General features: G+C 38.9%; 2 protein-coding genes across 2 annotated transcripts; one reads left to right on the top strand and one right to left on the bottom strand.

Annotated features, from left to right (window-relative positions):
* The first annotated feature begins 12,348 nt into the window (after positions 1–12,348).
* Positions 12,349–17,448, top strand: LOC135148512 (uncharacterized). Its single transcript, XM_064083763.1, has one exon. It carries the CDS (start codon positions 12,349–12,351, stop codon positions 17,446–17,448), a length of 5,100 nt encoding a protein of 1,699 aa, XP_063939833.1.
* Positions 17,449–19,461: 2,013 nt separating this feature from the next.
* On the bottom strand, positions 19,462–21,249 carry LOC135148511 (uncharacterized). The gene is made up of 4 exons (XM_064083762.1): positions 20,935–21,249; positions 20,682–20,804; positions 20,020–20,523; positions 19,462–19,936 (listed from the first exon to the last, which is right to left on the bottom strand). The coding sequence occupies exons 1-4, from the start codon at positions 21,157–21,159 to the stop codon at positions 19,754–19,756; spliced, it is 1,035 nt and encodes a 344-aa protein (XP_063939832.1). The 5' UTR covers positions 21,160–21,249; the 3' UTR covers positions 19,462–19,753.
* Between the last annotated feature and the right edge of the window lie 263 nt (positions 21,250–21,512).

Below are 21,512 nucleotides of genomic sequence, written 5' to 3'. Positions count from 1 at the left end.
TATATATTATTTGTAATTATGTTATCTCTCCATCGATGTGTTCATATATATATATATATATATATATATATATATATATATATATATATATATATATATATAGGGATAGGATCAAATAAAAACTTTTTTTACTTACAAACTTACAATTTTCTTGAAAAATAATCACAATTTTTAAAAAAAAACGCATAAATAAATCGTGCATTCAACACATTTGTAACTGGGGTTCAACATCGGGTGTTGAACACTAATTATCATCGTGTTGAATATATCTATAAAGATGCTTAAACTATACCTCTGGGGTTTGGGTAGGGTCTAGAAACATAAATATTAGTTATATAATACGTTTAACTTAGTTTTTACGTTGAAAAATTAATTTATGTACTTCTCCAACACAATTTTAGTCGATGTTCAACAAAATATGTTAAAAAAATGTTGAACTCAAATTATATATGTGTTGAATGTATAAAGTTTGTAAGTTTGTAAATTTGTACAAGAACCCACCCCTATATATATATATATATATATATAGGCTCATGATCAAATAGAAACCACTCTTAAAATAAAAACTAGAAACCAGTTTCCCTACCACTATTTATAACTACGGGTATCACTAATTTATACTGCACTAACCACTGTTTTTATATAGTATGTAAACAGCGATTTTTATTATCAAAATTGAAAAAATCTACTTATCTAAACTATTGATAATCGATTATAGATGATCAATTTCATCCGTAGGAAGGTTTTTGGCGGTAGGAAGCCGCAAGAGAAGTTGTATGATGATGGGAAGTAGTCGCTAGTTTTGTAAGTTATGATGGAAAGTGTATGTGACTATTGGTGATGATAGACAATGGTGACAAGTCATAGAAACGTCTGGTAATGGTGGTAAGAGGTCCATTATTACGATTTGGGTGAAGATGATGATCATATACGTTGCATATATGTATATATACATATTTATATTCGTGAGATATGCTATATATAAATTAGTGATATGTTATGTACAAATTAGTGATTTCTGTAGTTAAAAATAGTGATAAAAAACTGTCCAGAAACTGGTTTTTAGTTTTTAGGCTAATTTGGTTTCTATTGGAGTAGGACTCTATATATATATAAATATATATATATATATATATATATATATATATATATTTGTGTGTGTATATGTTCAAGTTATTCAAGTAATATTTATCAATATGGCTTAAGTTCTGTGGAGACCTTATTTTCTTGGAGTATTGGAGTCCTCCATCCTGACCCTCCAATCTGCTGTAATCCTACGATTGGTGTTTTTTCTTTTTATAACTCTAAAAACTTGTAGTACTATACATTTATATCTCAAAAGATTTATACGCCGTATAAGATCACCATGTTCTGTTGTTCACTGAAATTGTTTTCCTCTTTTTCCAATTTGTCCATCTGCTTTCTCGAACAGTTCTCTTCTTCTTGTTTTCGTAATGACTATTATAGAAAAATAGTTTGGTATGTGTTTGTTCTCTTGTTCTTCAGTTTAATTTGTTACTATGTGCCCAGTGAGCCCAAATTTAGCATTGTGTATCTCCACGAACTGTCACCCTGTTTTGTTGTTCACTGTTTTGTTGTTCACTGTAATTGTTTTTCTCTTTTTCCAATTTGTCTGCTACTACCTTCTCGGATAGTTCTCTTCTTCTTGTTTTCAAATTGACTATTCTAGAAGAAAAGTTTGGTATGTGTTTGTGTTCTTCAGTTTAATTTGTTAGTACGTGTTGTTCCGCACTCAATTCACAGTACTGTTGTTATCCAGAAGAATATTGGATTTTTATTTGGGGGGGGAGAAAGTTAACGAAGGCACTTGATTGTAACTGTCAAGTGACAGGCTTGCAATCCAGGATTGTGTACATTCACGTGATACGGTTTAGTATACATATACTACTCTGTTCTTTTTAAAATATAAAAGCAGGACACGTGTTTATCTGATCTGCCATTCATTGGTTTTTTAATTTAGTGATAAAAGATTGGGACTTCAAAGACTCCAAATTACGTGGTCTCTACGGAGCCCAACTCTTAATAATATTACATTATAAATTAACATTAGTTCTAATACTACTCTAACTCAAGCGCATTAATATTGTACTTAGATTTTATAAAAATAATTTATTAATATGGATATCTTTTGATCTTCATTATTATCATAATTATATTTTAGTTTATATTTATTTTGGTATTTATCGTAACCCTAAATTTGTAAATATTTTTATAACTTTATTATAAAAATTATTATTATTAAATATATAATTTAAAATTTTATATATGTCTTTATAAAAAATATATATTTTTCGAATGTATAATTCGCACCTAAGAGCACCAAAATTTCGGGTTGCGGTCTACACGCACCATAAGAAAAGCCGTCTTTTTCGGTCGTCAATTTCTGGACTATTTTCGACCGTATAAGGTCGAATTTAAGCTGGTCGAAAATAACTTCAGGTCGAAAATATTTAAATTCGACCACTATTTTCGACCGTCCTTTTCAACCCAAAATTTGTTTTTGACTAAAATTCGAACTTCCCACTCAAATTTTTTAAAAAAATCTGAAAAATTGAGTTTCCCGCCATATATAATATTTTCGACAGTCAAATTTATTAAGCCTTTGAATTTAAATTTTGGTCGAAATAAATATACCATTTTCTGAGGCAGTCGAATTTATTAAACCATTAAAAAAAATGGTGGTCGAAAGTGGTCGAAATTAATAAGCCGTAATATAAAATTTACAGTTCCAGTTGCTTCTGCTTACCTATTCAAACCTAAAATACCAAACTGCATCCAAGATAACAATAAAAAGATACACATATATTTAAAGCCAAATTACCAACATAAAAATACCCAACTACATTCAAAAAAACCATAGAAAATCTATGTAAATATTTAAACCAGTTGATAAGTTCATCACTTACCAATCCATCCACCAAAGGAGGGGTTATAATTCATTCACTTGCCTACTAACCCATAATTAAATTCGATTGTATACGGTCGAACATAGCTTTCGGTCGAAAATAGCCGCTATTCTTGTAGTGACAGTTTTTATGTTACGCGGTGCTATTGCGGTTTGGAAATTTTAGCAAACCATATGGTGTGGGTTGGCATCGATTTTAGAAAAAAAACGTGTCTCTAGCACTCCCTCACTCGAAAGCCCATTTTTGGGTCGATAGTGGATCACGGGCGCCCATCTTTGGGGCATAAACTTGCCTTGGTAATCTTAATAAATTATGAGAATATTGAGGGTCACAGGGAGTCGAATATATCGATCGAATCTCCTGCGAGTCTAAGTTCTAGTGAGAACCCATCCATCTAAAACCCGAGGATGTTACGAGGAGACTTACCAGGATCATATTATATTCTAACAATTCCACATATAAGCCAGGGAGAAATATATGTGTTTGGTCGCCATTCTAAAAAGCTTGTGCAGATTAAATGATGCAACAGTCACCTAAAACTTAAGTTGTTCAAAAAAGTCATCAACCAAAAATTAACTGTGGACCAATACAATTAATCTAGCTATCACAGGTAAACTAGATCTCCCTCTTGGTACATTGTTCGAAATTTGAGCTCAAAAGAGAAGTCCAAGCTCCAAACTGGGTCCACCCTCATACTTTATCCTGTAGTTGCAGACCTCCCGGAGCCCAATGAACCTGTTCCAGGGTTTTTGTTGTCCTGTTCGGTTTCTTCCTGTACAAAGAAATTAAGAACTTAATGACAGGTATGCATACAACATTTCATTCTTAGTACCCCATGAAGTCAATTATCACAAACAGGTACTAGAAACACATACAAACCTCAGAATCTTCGGCTAGAAGGAGGTTAGTGAAGTAGTTTGGCTGTCGGAACTCTAAGTCATCCTGGTCTGTTATGGTCTCATGATTCGGCCCGCTGTCAATTCAATTAGGGTTAGGTACAAATCGGTTAAAGTAATGTGTATTTTGAACTACTATAATTGGCCTTGCACATAATTAATAAGAAGAAATTTACATAATATATATGTCAAAATATATTCAAGGAAATAATACTGTATATATTAAGGCTTGGCTTCCAAGAACACGCACCCTGTACTCGGTCCAAGCTGGAGATCACAACCTTCACTCCCCATACTCATCTGTAGCAAAGTTGGATATCCTTAAACTCATTAGTGTTAGGTATCATTAAACTCTTTAAGGATACATATATACATAAAGACTTGTTATACTTGTTTGTACATATTTATTTAATTAATTGAGTTGATGACGTACCTTAGTGTACTTGGAGGACCACCCCCCTGTAAAAACAACCAAAGGATTAATAAATTTCAACTCACACCAAATGCACCCGACTTTTAACTATTAAGTTAATTAATAAAATAAAAATTCAGCATGTTTACTACCACGAGGCCTTGAGGACCTGGCTCAGATGGTGCAGTCACAGGAGCGTGTGGGAAGAATGGTTGTAGTAGTGATGATAGATTAGGGCACCTCATACCGTCCTGCAAAAAACAAGAAACGCATACATAGATGATATCGATCAACAAACAAGGATCTAATTCTTACTCAACACACAACACAGATTTAAATTTAACCATAAAAAGTCAAAAAAAAAAAAAAAATTGATAGAGGGATTTCATAATTATATTGCTGAATTGTAATGAAGAGAATAATTTATACTTGTAGATGGTCCGGGGAGGTGAAAAAGTACACCGGCACCTCGTGGAGGTTGCTAGGAACAACACTCCCACCAGCGGAGTTGGAAGCACCAGCAGCCGCCATTTCACTTTGACATCTAATACGCTCTAGCTCAGCAATACTGAGGCCTCTTCGTCTTACATTAGGCTCTTTGCCTGATACTCTACTTTCCTTCGGTCTTTTCTTCGATGATGAACTACCGCTTGTTCCATTTGCTTGACCGCCATTGCTTTCCATTACTAATACTTACTCAGCTACAAAATTTCACGGGCTACAGAAAATTAGAAAAAAGAATGCTCTCAGAAGAAATGAGATATGCAAACAAGACATATATATGGATTTATATATCTAGCTAGCCCTGCCTTAGCGAAGTATATCATATCCATGTCAATGCATCATGGGAACATGAGATATCGTAAAATTCTTGGTGAAACAATATAATGTTGGTATACTCAGAAAGTAATGGAAAAAAACCTAGAATGCAAAGATTTATTTACATATTAAGGGTCTTGGTAAATTTTAAATATACTACATGAGAAGGTATCTAGATATATTCAAAACCAATTACATTTCGGAAAACAGTTTATTTGGGAAATTCATGACAACAAAGGAAAGTTTTCGAAAATTGATTTCATTTTGAACAAAACATGATATATATAGAGAACTAGTAAGAGAGTGAAGGAGCATGCAGCTGTTTAAAGAAGAAGAGATAATCATAAGTTGTTTATTATTGGAATGATAACTAGCAAGTACTGGAGATAGAATACTTGCCTAATATAGGGAGGAACCTGATGTATCAGAATTTGATGATACACACTCACACAAACACACATCATATTTATATGAGTATACATTTCATGGGACTAAAGAATTTGGATATATAAAACATAGTTTTTCCATATTTGGATGAGTAAAAGTTTTTTGTTAGAAACTCAAAATGATAGTAAACTATTAAAACCTCATCACTTGGCACGGACCAATTTCCACCTCTAACTTTAAATGTTTTCAAATCTTAAAGTTAACTTCGGGGTCTGCCCAACAACAATACAACTAATCCTCATACTTGGTTTTATTGTTCATTATTGGGAAGTCTAACTATAAAGAATGGTTGATTATTTTTGTTTTTGATACCACTTGATCACAAAGTATGCAAGTTCTAGGCATTAATGATTGTTGGAGGCTTGCACTTGGTTTAGAATTCTTCTAATTCTGTTACTCATCACGTCCCAGTAACTTTTCGCACCTCACTTCTAAGGGACACTTATCTAGATTTAACATCATCTTATGATACAATATTACATTTGAAATGCTTCACCTAATTGCTTTATATGATCTGCCTTATTAAAACTTTTAACAAGGGTGTCATTCACATAAACTTTCATGGTTTTTCCTACAACAAGCTCAAAAATATTATTCAATAACCTCTATTAAGTACCTAAACATGTATAGTACTATAGCGCAAATGCAATACTAAGATACCAATATTTGACTTTAATCACTTATGTCATTCATAAAAAAAGTTATTAACAATATCAGCAATTGAGTGTATCATTCAAATTTCTGAAATATACAAAAATCATTTATCTCCTATTTGCCTTCTTTACCATCACTCAGTGAGCCAACTATTTCAAGAATTTAATTTTCTCAATGAATCCGGCCTCTATGAGATTACAACTTCATGTTTAAAAGCTGCATTCTTCTTCATGGAAAATTTTATTAGGGATTAATAATCCAGAGCATATCATTTGATATCCATGGAAGGACATCTATGTTATTTATAGAAATTTAATTAAATTCTCATTCCAAGGACATTGAAGAAAATTCCAAATAGAAATCATCTTTTTTAATCATGCAGATCCAAAAGAATTAAGACCCAATCTACAGATATCTTTAATCACCTTTCCTTAACATCTTGGACGTCCATGTCCTCAATAGGAAGAACTAGTTCTTAAACTCTATCCGATCTCAACGATGCCACTTAACAATTGCATACTCTAAAATTCCCCCTCACTCGAGAGCCCATTTATTGGTAGCTCCTTTGATTTGGCGTAGGGAGGATGGAAGCTCTATATAACAATAGCTTTGGGCTATTTGGAAGCTATGCTATATAGGAAGAGATAGCAGCGGCTGGCTACTAGCTTTGCTTTTGCTATTAGCTGGTGCTAGTACTTTAGGAGAGGAGCAACTATCTTGCTTAGGGAGGTATTTAATATCAAAGAATTGCGGATCCTAGATAGCTTAGTAGCTTAGGAGCCGAGCAATTCAATAACTTTAGGAGCCCTAACAAAAATGAGCATAGCTCTTGCGTAGTCAGCTTTAGGAGCCATTTTTAAGCTGTAGAATAGAAAAATAGCCTTGCTTTAGTAGTTGTACAACCAAGGCAAAGCTAGTAAGGCCCGCGCAATTACCTTGCAGAACTCTCCTAGAAGAATTGGTCACTTAACATGGTATCAGAGCGTAGGCTCGCGGGTTATTATGAGTAGGTCATAACTTCACCATTTCCAAGTCAAAATCAATATATGTCACAAACATTCGACTTAACATGCATGGTTGTTTCTCTACCAACTTGCATAAATTATCTAGAATGAGCCATCCTCGAGTTTGCAGGGTTGCAACAATTATTGGTCTTCCATATATGATGTTCATGACTAACCTTAGGGGCTGAGGTTGTTTATCTCCAATAATTTTGATCTTGCTTAATATGACCATCATTTCAGTTGTCCTTGTATCCATCTTAGTTTACATACTTATTGTTTCCCAAAATTCAGGTATACAGTCTCATCTTAAGTGTTTTATAATCACAAGTGTTGTGTCTCATAAATGGAAACTAAATAAAGTTGTTAATTTCATATCTCAATGTTATTTCTTAGTGAATTGGGGGTATTAGATGTGTTTGTCTTTCTTAATATCCATCTATATTCAACTTCATTATGTACTAAGTTATGGATGTTTGTCTTTCTTAACCATCTCAATTTGAATTCATTGAGTACTAAGTCATTAATATTGTTTTAAATTTGGTCCTTTAATTTATTTTCTTTAAAGTTTAGTCTATAGACATATCATTCCTGGAGTATTTGTTCCTCCCATCATATTTTTGATCATTTGATTCATTTTTATTGTTATTGTTATGAATCACTTGGGCTCCTTTCTTAGACTTTTTTTTAGGTATAATGACATCTCATTTGCCTCTTGAAGAGCACTCATAGCATTGGGTGGTTTCTTAATGGGAAGGGAAGGAAACAAAAGTGTCAAATATAGATCTCAATTAATTAAAATATTAATATAATTTCAATAGAAATTTTTAAGAACACCTAAGAAAGGGATACTTACAATTCCATCAAGAACATTATCATAGTAATCTATCAAATAAACTTCAAACCAGCAAGTAACCTAATTACTAGGTCTTTTTACAAATTATCAATAAATTTAAATTCTATCCTCACACATCACAATATATTTGACATTAAATGAGCATAATATATTATAAAAAAATACAATCAAGAGGATTAGAAGTGAGGAAATGGTGATCAGAACCAATGATATCAACTCTTCACTGAACAAGAACAACTTTATTTTAGAGTAGTAGTAACATATCTATTTGATTGTTTGCAAACAAAGACTTGAATTTATTAATATAAATTTAAAGAGACAACAAATAAAGAATAAAATTGTTATATTTTATAAAAATGCCTTAAGGTATATATACTAGTTTACAATATCCTCATCCACTTGATTACCAATCAATACCCATTAAAAAATTTAGCAATAGGTTGAATTATAATTATGATGATAGATATGAAAAGTAAAATTTTAAATCATTTAAAAAGAATCAATATATATATATATATATATATATATATATATATATATATATATATATATATTATAAATATACAATATACATAAAGACAACTATTACATATAAACACATGGAAATTAAACTCTTAAAAAAAATTATACACTTAATTGAAAAACCAACTTTGTATCCATTATGATAAAAACAAATATGTAAGCAAGATTCTTTTACATGTTTTATTCCATGATTTCATTTATTCCATTCTCATTTTAGAGGTGTTTATCTCCTTTCACCTTGCAATTAAAATGTAAAACAATTAAAGTAAAAAAATCAATGGACAATTCAAGACTTTGATTTTTTTACTAATTATTAAAGGCACAATTCAAGTCTTTAATTTTCTTAACTAATTATTAAAGTCATTGTTAGAGAAGCATGATTTTCCTGAAATATTGAATGATTGCTATATGTAGAAGAGCCTGAGGCCTCTAACAATATATAAAATGATTAAAAGCATAAATATCATTACATTTTACAAATGGAACAGAAAATTATATAAGTTGCTTACAAAAGGAAAATTTTTTATATACATAGTTGAATCATATACGAGGACTATATATAGGATTTATTAATAATTTATTGATTTCAAAGAACCCCAATTAAATATTATAGTTAGAATAATCTAAAATATGAAAAATCTTAATTCGGCAGAAATAGGTAAATATGAACATAGATCTGGTGCGATTTAAATGTAAACGATGGATATTAAAAACACAAAGTATATTAAGAACCCCAAACAATGAACATTAAAAAATCAAAGTAGATTAGGAACACAAGAATTGCAGATCTGAAAAATTCACAATCTTTCTAAAAATTAAGCAAATCTAATTAATTATCTTATGATATAAGTATAAATTTGGGAATAATGGCCTAGGCTTGATGAAAGTAAATCGGGAAGACTCAACGATAGACAATCCATACATCCAATTATAAAAGCATAAAATTGAGAAAGACCTACTCTTTGACTAAATGAAAGTAGATCGGAAAGACCCAACATACCTTTAGTCCTGAGCTTAAGTGACTCGTACGGGTAGGTGATGAAGAGATCAAGAATTTTAGCACTAATTAATAAATTAGGCTTCTAACATGACCAATGGAGACATGATACAGAGTGGATGAACCCAATAAAAGGAGATATAAGGAGCTAACAATAAGAAAAATTTGCAAAATAAAAACAATGTTAAACTCATTTTCCCATCTTTTCACGTTATTAAATAAGATTTTTATGTAAATAATAAATGGATAAAAAGTTTATTATTTATTTTCATAAAATAATATACCATGCCCTTTTTATAATGTACTCTATTATTATTTTGCCTATTTGATGCATGTATGTATAAATTGTCTTCTACTTAAATATATTAATATTAAAATAAATATACATACTCTAATGGAAACAACAATTATATTCAAAAATTGCAACTTAGGAATTTAATTTTGAAAATATCTATGTTTAGATTTTTTTTTTCCTTCTATTTTATAATTAATTTCTATTATCAAGAATTGTAAAGTTTAAGTATATTGTGATTTCTTCAAAAATAACTCAATATCTATAAGTTAAAATGGAGACACATATGTAAAGATTATAACTGTATCATTCTATATACATTAAAACAAGCAATGCTTTTTGTGTTTACTCGTGGTAATTTTTTGATTAGTTTTAAATCTTTTTTTCATTTTTTGTGCTTGAAAAAGATATTATTAATTTTATATTAATTACATTATAGTTGTCTTATGTAGTGGTTTGTAGTGGAGTAGAATAATTAAAGACAGCTACTTAGTGCTTTACTTTTCTATTTCTCTTAAAGTGGAACTGGTTAAAATTAACAATGCCTTGGTATTCGTCTTCCCGTTAAACAAATTAACAAGAGCCATGTTTTTGTGGTTGTTATATAATTTTTGAAATTTGTGTTTCAATAGTGAGTTGCAAGATATGCGAGCTTGGTAGGTAACTGATGGCTAGGGGTGAGCAAGAATAACCAAATAAATCCGAAACCAAAACCCCAAAACTCAGTTAAAGATGAGGAAGAAACCGAATAAATTTGAAACCGAAATCCCTAAACCCAGCTAAAGATTAAACCGTATATAAAACCGCACCAAAACTTAAAAACCCAAACCGATTATTGGGTTCCAGTTATAACGAGGAACCGACAAAATTTAAAATCAATAATATGTATATATATTATTTATAATATATATGTATATATATTGTTTCCAACATTGTGCTAGCGGTTGTTTCCGTACCAATATTTATGCCCAGTGATATGTCGTAGTAGTTAACTTGTTCATTATAAACTCTTCTGCTGGGCTGCCACAAAAGCTGGAAATGGTGCCATGACTTTGCGTGTAATCACTTTTTGAGTGAAGTAATTTTACTATGAAGATATAAACTTCACAGATCACTGAAACAATACCAGCAAGTACGAGCATATTTATCATATTTATGAGCATGAGGTCACCTGAAACTTAACAAACCCGAAGTTTTCAGCCTTGTATCAGCGGTATGTTCAAATATAAAATTTGCAAAAAATAATACTAGAACTTGGGCTGCAGACTTGCACAATACTGTTTGTTTTTGTGTATGCGATTTTGGAACCGAAACCAAAGTGATTGTAACCTGATAAGGTACCACGCTACAGTAACCCTCAACAGTACCCGCCCCCGCTACAGGACTCGGAGATCACAAAGTCAGATCTCATCATTACTAAGTACCAGGCAAACAGCATAACAGGCATGCACAAATCCCAAAAGGACAGAAAAAAGGACAGTGGTTGCACCCAAGCAGTCACCCATGCTGGGGAGTGTCTACAGACCCACTACCGCCACAGTAGCAACAGTGGCGGCCGAGGGCCTATATAAGAGACTCCCCAGCCGAAGTTGAAGGTAAGTGCTAAACTCTCCCCCCGAAATTCTCCCTAGAAAGCATCTTTCACCATACATCTAGAGTGAAAACTCTCTGATTTCCCTAACTTGTCAAGCACATTCCGATCACTGATTATCACGCCGGAGGTGCCTCACGGGATGTCACCCCCCGTGTCGCGTTGTTTTGCAGGGTAGGTCTTGCATCAAGCTCCCCGGAACAGTGCATTGGAACCCTGGACGAGATTTGGAGTTATCATTTGGCGCGCCAGGAAGGGGCCTTCTCCCTAAGAGAAACCTAATCGTATCCCTCAGGAATTGGGCAAATTTATGCAAACTCGATCCGGTCTAACAGTAAGTCAGACCGGCAACATGGCAAACCCTCGCCCAAACATGCAAAATACCAACATACAAAACCCCGACCCTACTAACCCTAATGTTCAAATAGTCGGCGAAGACGTCCTGTTACAAGACTTGACCCCGTCCGGAAACTCCGTCCCAAACGCAGGACAAAACGCCAACACCATACCTCCTCCGATCACCCAAGGAGGGCCCATCGACCTGACGCGGTTCACACAGCAACAGATCGACATAATGGTAAAAGTAGCGTCCGCTTTCCCTCAACCTAGAGGAGAAGCACGCGGGAACCACGAACCCCAAGACGAGGAGGAGCGAAGTGAGGCCCATAGCCAACCGCATCCACAAAAATCCACAGCATCGCACCTCGGACCGTCACAAAATACCAACCACAAACACCACGGTGGCAAGCAGCACCGTCCCTTAACCTAGAAAAAAAATAGGAGAATCCGCGATCTAAAGAAAGAACTCGAAGCCAAGCAAGCAGAATACGAAAAAGCCCGCGCTCGTCTCGAAAGTCGTCGCACAGAAGCCCCCGAGGCCCGGAACGACACAGGAAGCATCAATCCCTCGAACGCGGACATGCTCAATACACTCATGGCCCTAAAAAAATGCCTTGAGGACGGCACCAACGGGGAGGTTGGAGAATCCCCTTTCACGAAAAGGCTAGAGGACGAACCAAAACAAAGGCATATCAAACATCTTAACCTGAACCCCTTTGACGGGATGGGAGACCCTGAGGAACACCTCAGCTACTTTAACCAACTAGCCCTACATTACGAATATCGTGACCTCACTAAGTGCCGTTTCTTCGCCGCTACCCTGAGGGGAAGCGCGCAACGATGGTTCAGCCGCGTCCCGGCCAGGAGCATAGACACGTGGGCAGACTTCAAGAGGGCGTTCTTAAACAGATTCCGGGCCAACCAACCGCAAGAGGTGCATACCTCCTACTTACAAACAATCGGACAAAGAGAAGGGGAATCACTACAAAGCTACATCAATCGCTTCAAGGAAGCGGTCAACAAGATTATCTGTGTAAACGAAATAGAGGCCCTTGTCCATGTGAAAAGGGGGTTGGACCTGTATGAGTGTGAAAAATACGTTGTCAAGTTGATGGAAGTACAACCCACGACCTTAGCCAAAGCATATGACCTGGCATCCCAGGCTGTCACGGAGGCCGAATCTCTAGCCGTGCTAAAGCGGGCACGCGCCCCGCCCATCAGCAATCAGAAGCACTACCCGCGTGAAAGACACACCCCCTATCAAAAACCCGCGGAACAGATACGGGTCCAAACCACGCATGGTCCCGCCATTAGCAAAAACAATAACGTGTCCGTGAAGGATCGTCTAGGCCCCGCGGTGGGTCTCCGACCCGAGAAACGCCCTGAGCCTAATTGGACTAAATTTAGCATGACTCGGTCGGCTCTGTTAAGAGACATTAGAAACAAGCCGTTTTACCAAGCACCGCCAGCCATGTGGGCCAACCCGGAGGATCGAAACAAAGAGCGTCACTGCGAATACCATGAGACACATGGACACTCTACGGACAGCTGCCTCGCACTCAAACATTTCCTGGAACGACAAGTCAAGGCGGGGAACCTAAACCAATACCTCCCCCGTGATTTACCGCCATCGCCGCCACAAGATCACCGAGATGGCCGCAATGTGGTTAATCCCGTATTCGGGGGCACCGTCACGCCACCTGCCCCGGGCGGACCTTCAGTGTATGCAATCGCCCAGGGAGAGGTGCACAGCCCCATATACTTCACACATGCAGACTACGAGGGTATCAACCCGGATCACAACGAAGCCCTCGTCGTATCCCTGTTAATAGCAGAAAATGAGGTAAAGAGAATCTTGGTAGATAATGGCTCCTCTACGGACATCTGTTTTCAGCATACCTGGGATCGCCTGCGTCTGAGCAACGCGGTCCTCGAACCTTGCCTTGAAGAGACACCTTTGTACGGTTTCGGGCACAATGTTGTGCCCATAGCAGGGGTAGCTCATCTGCCAGTCACCTTCGGTTCACCCCCTCACCAAATCACCAAGACAATAAAATTTTACATAATCAACGCAGTCTCCTCATACAACATGATCCTTGGGAGGCCGACCCTAAATGCCCTCAGAGCGATCCCCTCAACATCGCACCTAAAAATGAAGTTCCCAACTCCCACAGGAATAGGCGAAATCAAAGGAGATTCTGAAACCTCAAAACGATGTTACGGAATAGCCCTTGTCCTGGCGGCCACCGAGCCTGGGAACATCAAGCGGGAAAACACCGACAAACGAAAGCAGGAAAAACGAAAGAAGCGCGTGGAGAGCCTCCAAAGGAAGAACAAGCGACACCGGGAGGTGCAAGTCATAGAAACACACGATCCCATACACGAAGAGCCCCCACGAATGGACGCCGAGCTCAAAAAGTGCTTATTACGGGACGAGCAACCTGTGGCAAAACCCGCTGTGGCAACGGAACAAATCCAGGTGTCCCCTACCGACCCCACGCGAAAAGTTAGCATTGGGGCCGGCTTGGAGTCAGTATTCAAAAAGGAGCTTACGAACCTGTTACGAGAGTACGCGGACGTCTTCGCATGGAGCCCCAAAGACATGCCCGGTCTCGACGAATCCGTGGCCATGCACAAGCTAAGCGTAGATCCCAAACGGGCCCCGAAAAAACAGAAGCGGCGCAACTTCGCGCCTGACCGCCAGAAAGCAATCGATGCAGAAATAGACAAACTGTTGGACGCAGATTTAATCTGCGAAGTCTCATACCCGGATTGGGTGGCGAACGTCGTACTCGTAAAGAAAGCCAACGGGAAATGGCGCATGTGCGTCGATTACACAGACCTCAATGCAGCGTGCCCTAAGGACCCGTACCCACTGCCAAGCATCGACCAACTCATAGACGCAACCGCCGGACATCTCATGCTCAGCTTCATGGACGCATTCTCAGGATACAATCAAATTAAAATGGCGCCGGAAGATTGTGAGAAAACCGCCTTCATCACGCATAGAGGAGTATACTGCTACAAGGTCATGCCTTTCGGCCTCATAAACGCGGGCGCCACCTACCAGTGCATGATGAATAAAATTTTCGCACCACAACTAGGGCGTAACATGGAAGTCTACGTCGACGACATGATCGTCAAATCCATGCTCCAGGAATCACACTTGGCTGACCTACGAGAATGTTTCGCCAATCTTAGGCAGCACAACATGAAACTCAACCCGGACAAATGCACTTTTGCCTTGGAAGCGGGGAAATTCTTAGGTTTTCTGGTAAGCCAACGCGGGATCGAGGCCAACCCGGAAAAAATCCAGGCCATCATTGACATGCAGCCCCCGAAGACCATCAAGGACGTTCAATGCCTCACGGGACGCCTCGCGGCGTTGCGACGGTTCATATCAAAGCTGGCAGAGCGGTGTCTTCCATTTTTCGACACCCTTAAAGGAGCGCTCAAGACCAAGAAGCTTACATGGACGGACGAATGTCAAAAAGCCTTCGAGGACCTGAAACAGTACCTAGCATCCGCACCACTCTTAACGACCGCGTCCCCAAGCGAACCGTTGTCATTATGCTTGTCAGTTTCCGACAAAGCCGTGGGGGCGGTCCTCATCAAGGAGGTAGAAGCGACGCAAAGACCGGTTTATTATGTAAGCCAAACACTCAAGGATGCAGAAACCCGCTACCCCAACACAGAAAAAGCAGCCCTAGCCCTTGTTATGGCAAGCAGGAAACTCCGCCACTACTTCCAAGGACGAGAAATCCGAGTCATCACCAATCAACCCTTGCGCAAAATCCTCCACAAGCCCGAGCTGTCAGGACGGCTTATTAACTGGGCGATCGAGCTCAGTCAATTCCACCTCACATACGTCCCGAGGACCGCGATCAAAGCACAGGCCCTAGCAGATTTCGTCGTGGAATGTAACTTTACCCAGCCAGAGGAGACAACACCGGAAAGCCACACACCCATCCCGGTCACGGAGGGATGGAAGCTTTACGTGGATGGTTCCGCGACCAATAATAGGTGCGGAGCCGGGGCGATACTTATTAGCCCAGATGGATTCTGCATCAAGCAAGCCCTCCAGCTCAATTTCAAAGCCACTAACAACCAGGCGGAATACGAGGCCCTACTCACGGGTCTAGACCTCGCCCTCACTTTGCAACTGCAAAATCTAATCATATACAGTGACTCCCAGCTAGTAGTACGCCAAACAACAGGTGACTACGCGGTCAAAGATTCAACATTAGCCCGCTACCAACAACAAGTACAGACCCGCCTGTCTACATTCAAAAGCTACCAGCTCCACCAAATCAACCGCGAAGACAATTCCATAGCAGACAGCCTATCTAAACTTCTAGAGGGGGAATACACAACAGCGGATGGTCCCGTATATTTCTTATCCCTCCCACATCCCTCCATAGAGCCAAAGGAACAATTCAACATCACTCTCGACGAAGACAACTGGATGACCCCGCTCATCGCCTACATCCGCCACGGGACCCTCCCAACGGACCATAGCAAAGCCAGGCAGGTCAAGGCACACGCAGCCAAGTTTTTCCTACAAGACAACATCCTCTACCGTCGAAACTTCGACTCACCCATTCTCAAGTGTGTTGATGATGATGAGGCAACATATTGCATGAGGGAGGTCCACGAGGGCATATGCGGAGATCACATGGCGGGCAAAGCTCTCACACACAAAATCTTACGCCAGGGTTACTACTGGCCAACCATGGCAAAGGACTGTAAAGCATTCGTCAGGGCGTGTCACCAATGCCAGCTCTTCAGCAATGTTCCGCGCACAGCCCCCGCAGTACCCGTTTCCATACTTTCCCCCATCCCATTTGCCGTATGGGGGATCGACATTATGGGACCATTCCCCAAGGCTCGCGGAGAACTCCAATTCGTGATGGTGGCCATCGATTACATGACAAAATGGGCAGAAGCCAAGGCACTCAGGACCATTACTCAAGAGGACGCAATCAGATTTGTCCGCAACCAGATAATCACCCGTTTTGGTATCCCCACAACCCTCATCTTTGATAACAGGACACAATTTGTGGGTAAGAAGTTCACAACCTTCCTCTCCGATCACGGGATCAAACACAAAAAAGCATCAGTCTGCCACCCGCAAAGTAACGGGCAAGTAGAAGTCACCAACCGCATTATTCTTCGCGGGCTCAAAAAAACCCTTACAGAATCCAAGAAAAAATGGCCAGAGCACCTACCTCAAGTCTTATGCTCTTACCGCACCACACAAAAAACAAGCACGGGAGAAACACCGTTTAAACTAGCCTTCGGCGCAGAGGCACTAGCACCAGTCGAAATAGGGTCACCTTCCTTCCGTCTGCAAAATTTCAACATCAATGATAGCATTGAGGGAATGCGGACCAACTTGGAGCTACTTGATGAAGTACGAGCGGAGGCGGTACAGAAAATGGAGCTCTACAAAGAAAAGACAAGGGATTTCTTCGGAAAAAGGGTCCGAATGCGGGCATTTCAGGTGGGCGATTTGGTCAACCGAGCAACCGAGGCATCAGACCCACGCCACACGGGCAAGCTCATGCCTAAGTGGGAAGGTCCATACAAAATCGCACAAATCATCCGTCCCGGCTCCTACAAGTTATCCCGCCTAGATGGCACGGAGGTCAACAATACTTGGCACGCAGAGAAGCTCAAGAAATATTATCAGTAGCAGACATAGCTGAATGATTCGTAGCATGTAAACGGGCATCATTTTGGCTTATATATATTAAGCTGGTCGAAAATAACTTCAGGTCGAAAATATTTAAATTCGACCACTATTTTCGACCGTCCTTTTCAACCCAAAATTTGTTTTTGACTAAAATTCGAACTTCCCACTCAAATTTTTTAAAAAAATCTGAAAAATTGAGTTTCCCGCCATATATAATATTTTCGACAGTCAAATTTATTAAGCCTTTGAATTTAAATTTTGGTCGAAATAAATATACCATTTTCTGAGGCAGTCGAATTTATTAAACCATTAAAAAAAATGGTGGTCGAAAGTGGTCGAAATTAATAAGCCGTAATATAAAATTTACAGTTCCAGTTGCTTCTGCTTACCTATTCAAACCTAAAATACCAAACTGCATCCAAGATAACAATAAAAAGATACACATATATTTAAAGCCAAATTACCAACATAAAAATACCCAACTACATTCAAAAAAACCATAGAAAATCTATGTAAATATTTAAACCAGTTGATAAGTTCATCACTTACCAATCCATCCACCAAAGGAGGGGTTATAATTCATTCACTTGCCTACTAACCCATAATTAAATTCGATTGTATACGGTCGAACATAGCTTTCGGTCGAAAATAGCCGCTATTCTTGTAGTGACAGTTTTTATGTTACGCGGTGCTATTGCGGTTTGGAAATTTTAGCAAACCATATGGTGTGGGTTGGCATCGATTTTAGAAAAAAAACGTGTCTCTAGCACTCCCTCACTCGAAAGCCCATTTTTGGGTCGATAGTGGATCACGGGCGCCCATCTTTGGGGCATAAACTTGCCTTGGTAATCTTAATAAATTATGAGAATATTGAGGGTCACAGGGAGTCGAATATATCGATCGAATCTCCTGCGAGTCTAAGTTCTAGTGAGAACCCATCCATCTAAAACCCGAGGATGTTACGAGGAGACTTACCAGGATCATATTATATTCTAACAATTCCACATATAAGCCAGGGAGAAATATATGTGTTTGGTCGCCATTCTAAAAAGCTTGTGCAGATTAAATGATGCAACAGTCACCTAAAACTTAAGTTGTTCAAAAAAGTCATCAACCAAAAATTAACTGTGGACCAATACAATTAATCTAGCTATCACAGGTAAACTAGATCTCCCTCTTGGTACATTGTTCGAAATTTGAGCTCAAAAGAGAAGTCCAAGCTCCAAACTGGGTCCACCCTCATACTTTATCCTGTAGTTGCAGACCTCCCGGAGCCCAATGAACCTGTTCCAGGGTTTTTGTTGTCCTGTTCGGTTTCTTCCTGTACAAAGAAATTAAGAACTTAATGACAGGTATGCATACAACATTTCATTCTTAGTACCCCATGAAGTCAATTATCACAAACAGCACTACGGGAAAACAGGTCAAAACCGACCGCCAGAATCGGTCGGTTATGAACAATATCGGTCGGTTATAAGCCTAAAACCGACCGATATGGCTGGTCGGTTAAACCCTGGTCGGTTACGCGAATTGGTCGGCTTTAACCCTTAAAACCGACCAAGTTAGTGGTCGGTTATGTGCCTTTTTGTTCCCAGAAAAGTGGCCCCACTTGATGCCACCTGTCACCACGTGTCAACACGTGTCACACCACGTCAGAAGCGACTAGTAAAACCGACCGACTGAAGTGGTCGGTTTTGTGCTTTTTATCTGGGTTGACTTTGACACAAAACCGACCGCAGTCAACCTTCTGCCACGGTCGGTTATGTGCGGTCGGTTATGAGTCGGTCGGGTTTGTGGCAGAAGGCCACCCTGATTCACATAACCGACCGTCTCATAACCGACCGACTCTTGATGAATGCGGTCGGTTTTCTGGGTTTTATGTGATGAGCACGGTCGGTTATAGTTGAATGCGGTCGGTTTTCTGGCATCAATATGGTAAAAAGTGGTCGGTTTTGGGACCATTCGGTCGGTTTTACTGGGTGAATTTTTAAAAAAATTGCAGCAGAATCTGCAGTTTCCAATCAATTCCCTATACCAAAATCATACCAACCAAACAATCAAACCAAGCATCCTAAACAACCAAACATTACAAAATACCAACAACAAAATTAAACGAAACAATTCTAATTAAACCAAATCCAAACATTCTAATTACAAATCCAAATCCAAACAATTCAAGATCCAAACATACTAATTACAAATTCAAATCCAAACATTCAAACAATTCAAAACCCAAACATTCACAATCCAAATCCAACCACTGTCTTAATATATACCATCCGTTAAAATTAAAATATAAATTACACTAATCGGTCAATGAAACATCGGATGATTCACCACCGCCGTCGCCACCATCTTCGCCACCGCCTTCACCACCGCCTTCCCCGCCGTCTTCGCCACCGGCTTCGCCTTCACCCTCATCATCCGTGTTTTCATCCGTCTCCTCGTCCACATCCGTGTAATCTTTCTCTCCCTCTTGCGCAGTTGCCTACAAAAACATGTCAAACAATTAGAAATCCATTCATTTTTACATATCAACCAAAAACAAAAAACAAAGCATAAGTATATTACCATTTGAGCACGAGCATCCATTTTTTGGAGGACATCCTCGAGCAATGTCCCTACAATGTGCACAATCTCGCCGCCGAGAAGGCTATTCCATTCAGCCCTCCGAGCCGGGTCAGCGGCTGGATCGGATGCCTCGAGGGCTGTGCGTGCAAATGTTGTTATCTCCTCATCCGATAGGCGACGAGCAAATTGGAGAGGATTGGCACGGGTTTCATTGAGCACATTGCGGACAATCGGGAGGAATATGGAATCGGGAACCACCGGATTTTGTGTTGGAGCGGATGAGGATGAGCCGGCGCCGCCACGGGTGGAATCCCTATAGCGAGTGGCTAGTGTTGGGATCAAATCACTAGCTCGAGCTTTAGGGAACCCCACAACGTAATTCTTTTTTGGCCTCTCGCCTTGGGGAACCTCCATTGCTTCCATCCACCAATCCCAAGGCTCATCCCGCTCCCCCGCTTGAGTAACCTCCACCGGCATACGATCAAGAATGGAGGCATATCGTTCCTACACATTTTTCACAATTAATTAGCATTCATAGTTATGATATAAACAATTAATTAAAGTGCTAAAATTAGAAGATATAAGCATTAATTAAACATATAAACATATTGACGTATTCATGGTTATCACAATTAATTAAAATGCTAAAATTAGAAGATTACCGCAATGCGCATAGCGGCGGGGGTAGTATATATTCGGCTCTCGGGAGTGGAGCCGATCCTAGTGTGGCATTCATCCCACACCTCAAGCTTCGTCGGACTTTTAGACAATTTCTTTTTCATGTTCTTGAATTATACCACAAAATAACTTATATTAGCATTAGCATTTGCATTATTATATTATATATATATTATATAATTATAAGGTAAAAACAAAATGTGTGTGTGTGTGTTTGCATATTAAAAATAGTATTACCTCGCGCACACGGTTGAAAGAGCGAGCACCCGCGCTATGCAACCTTTCCACGCGTTGCCGATTAGCAGCTCCAACTTCCGACCTATGCAAATGGCCTTCATCCGTGTCCCAATACTTGAGAAGATCTTTCCAAAAAATGATATTCCAATATTCCGGTTTCAAAGCCAACTTCGAAACCCCTTCCTCCCTTGACTTCCTCTCGATCCTCCTCTTCAATTCATTCATGGTCCTTTTGATTGTGACCTTTATGTGATCTTCAATGATAGCTTTGGCTTTTGAACGGCTTTGACCTTTCAATTGCCTATAATACTTCTACATAATATCAACAAGTACAAGGATTAAAATTGAATAATCACACCAATTACCAACAAAATCAAAAACATATTATATTAAAAAAAAATCTACTTACTAGAAACTCCTCAACCCTTAGACCGAGCCACTTTGGGTAAGCCGCGTCTATGTCACTAAACGTGTATTTACCCAAAGGCCATCTTGCCCGAATAATCGCAAGCAAAGTCTTTTTTGCCTCATTATCTTCAATACTATATAAGAACATTATAAATATAAACTCGTGAACA

The sequence above is a fragment of the Daucus carota genome, chromosome 8 (assembly GCF_001625215.2).
Source record: "Daucus carota subsp. sativus chromosome 8, DH1 v3.0, whole genome shotgun sequence".
NCBI lineage: Eukaryota > Viridiplantae > Streptophyta > Magnoliopsida > Apiales > Apiaceae > Daucus > Daucus carota.
The sequence above is the reverse complement of the archived record's forward strand: the minus strand, read 5'-3'. Positions and strand labels throughout refer to the sequence as shown.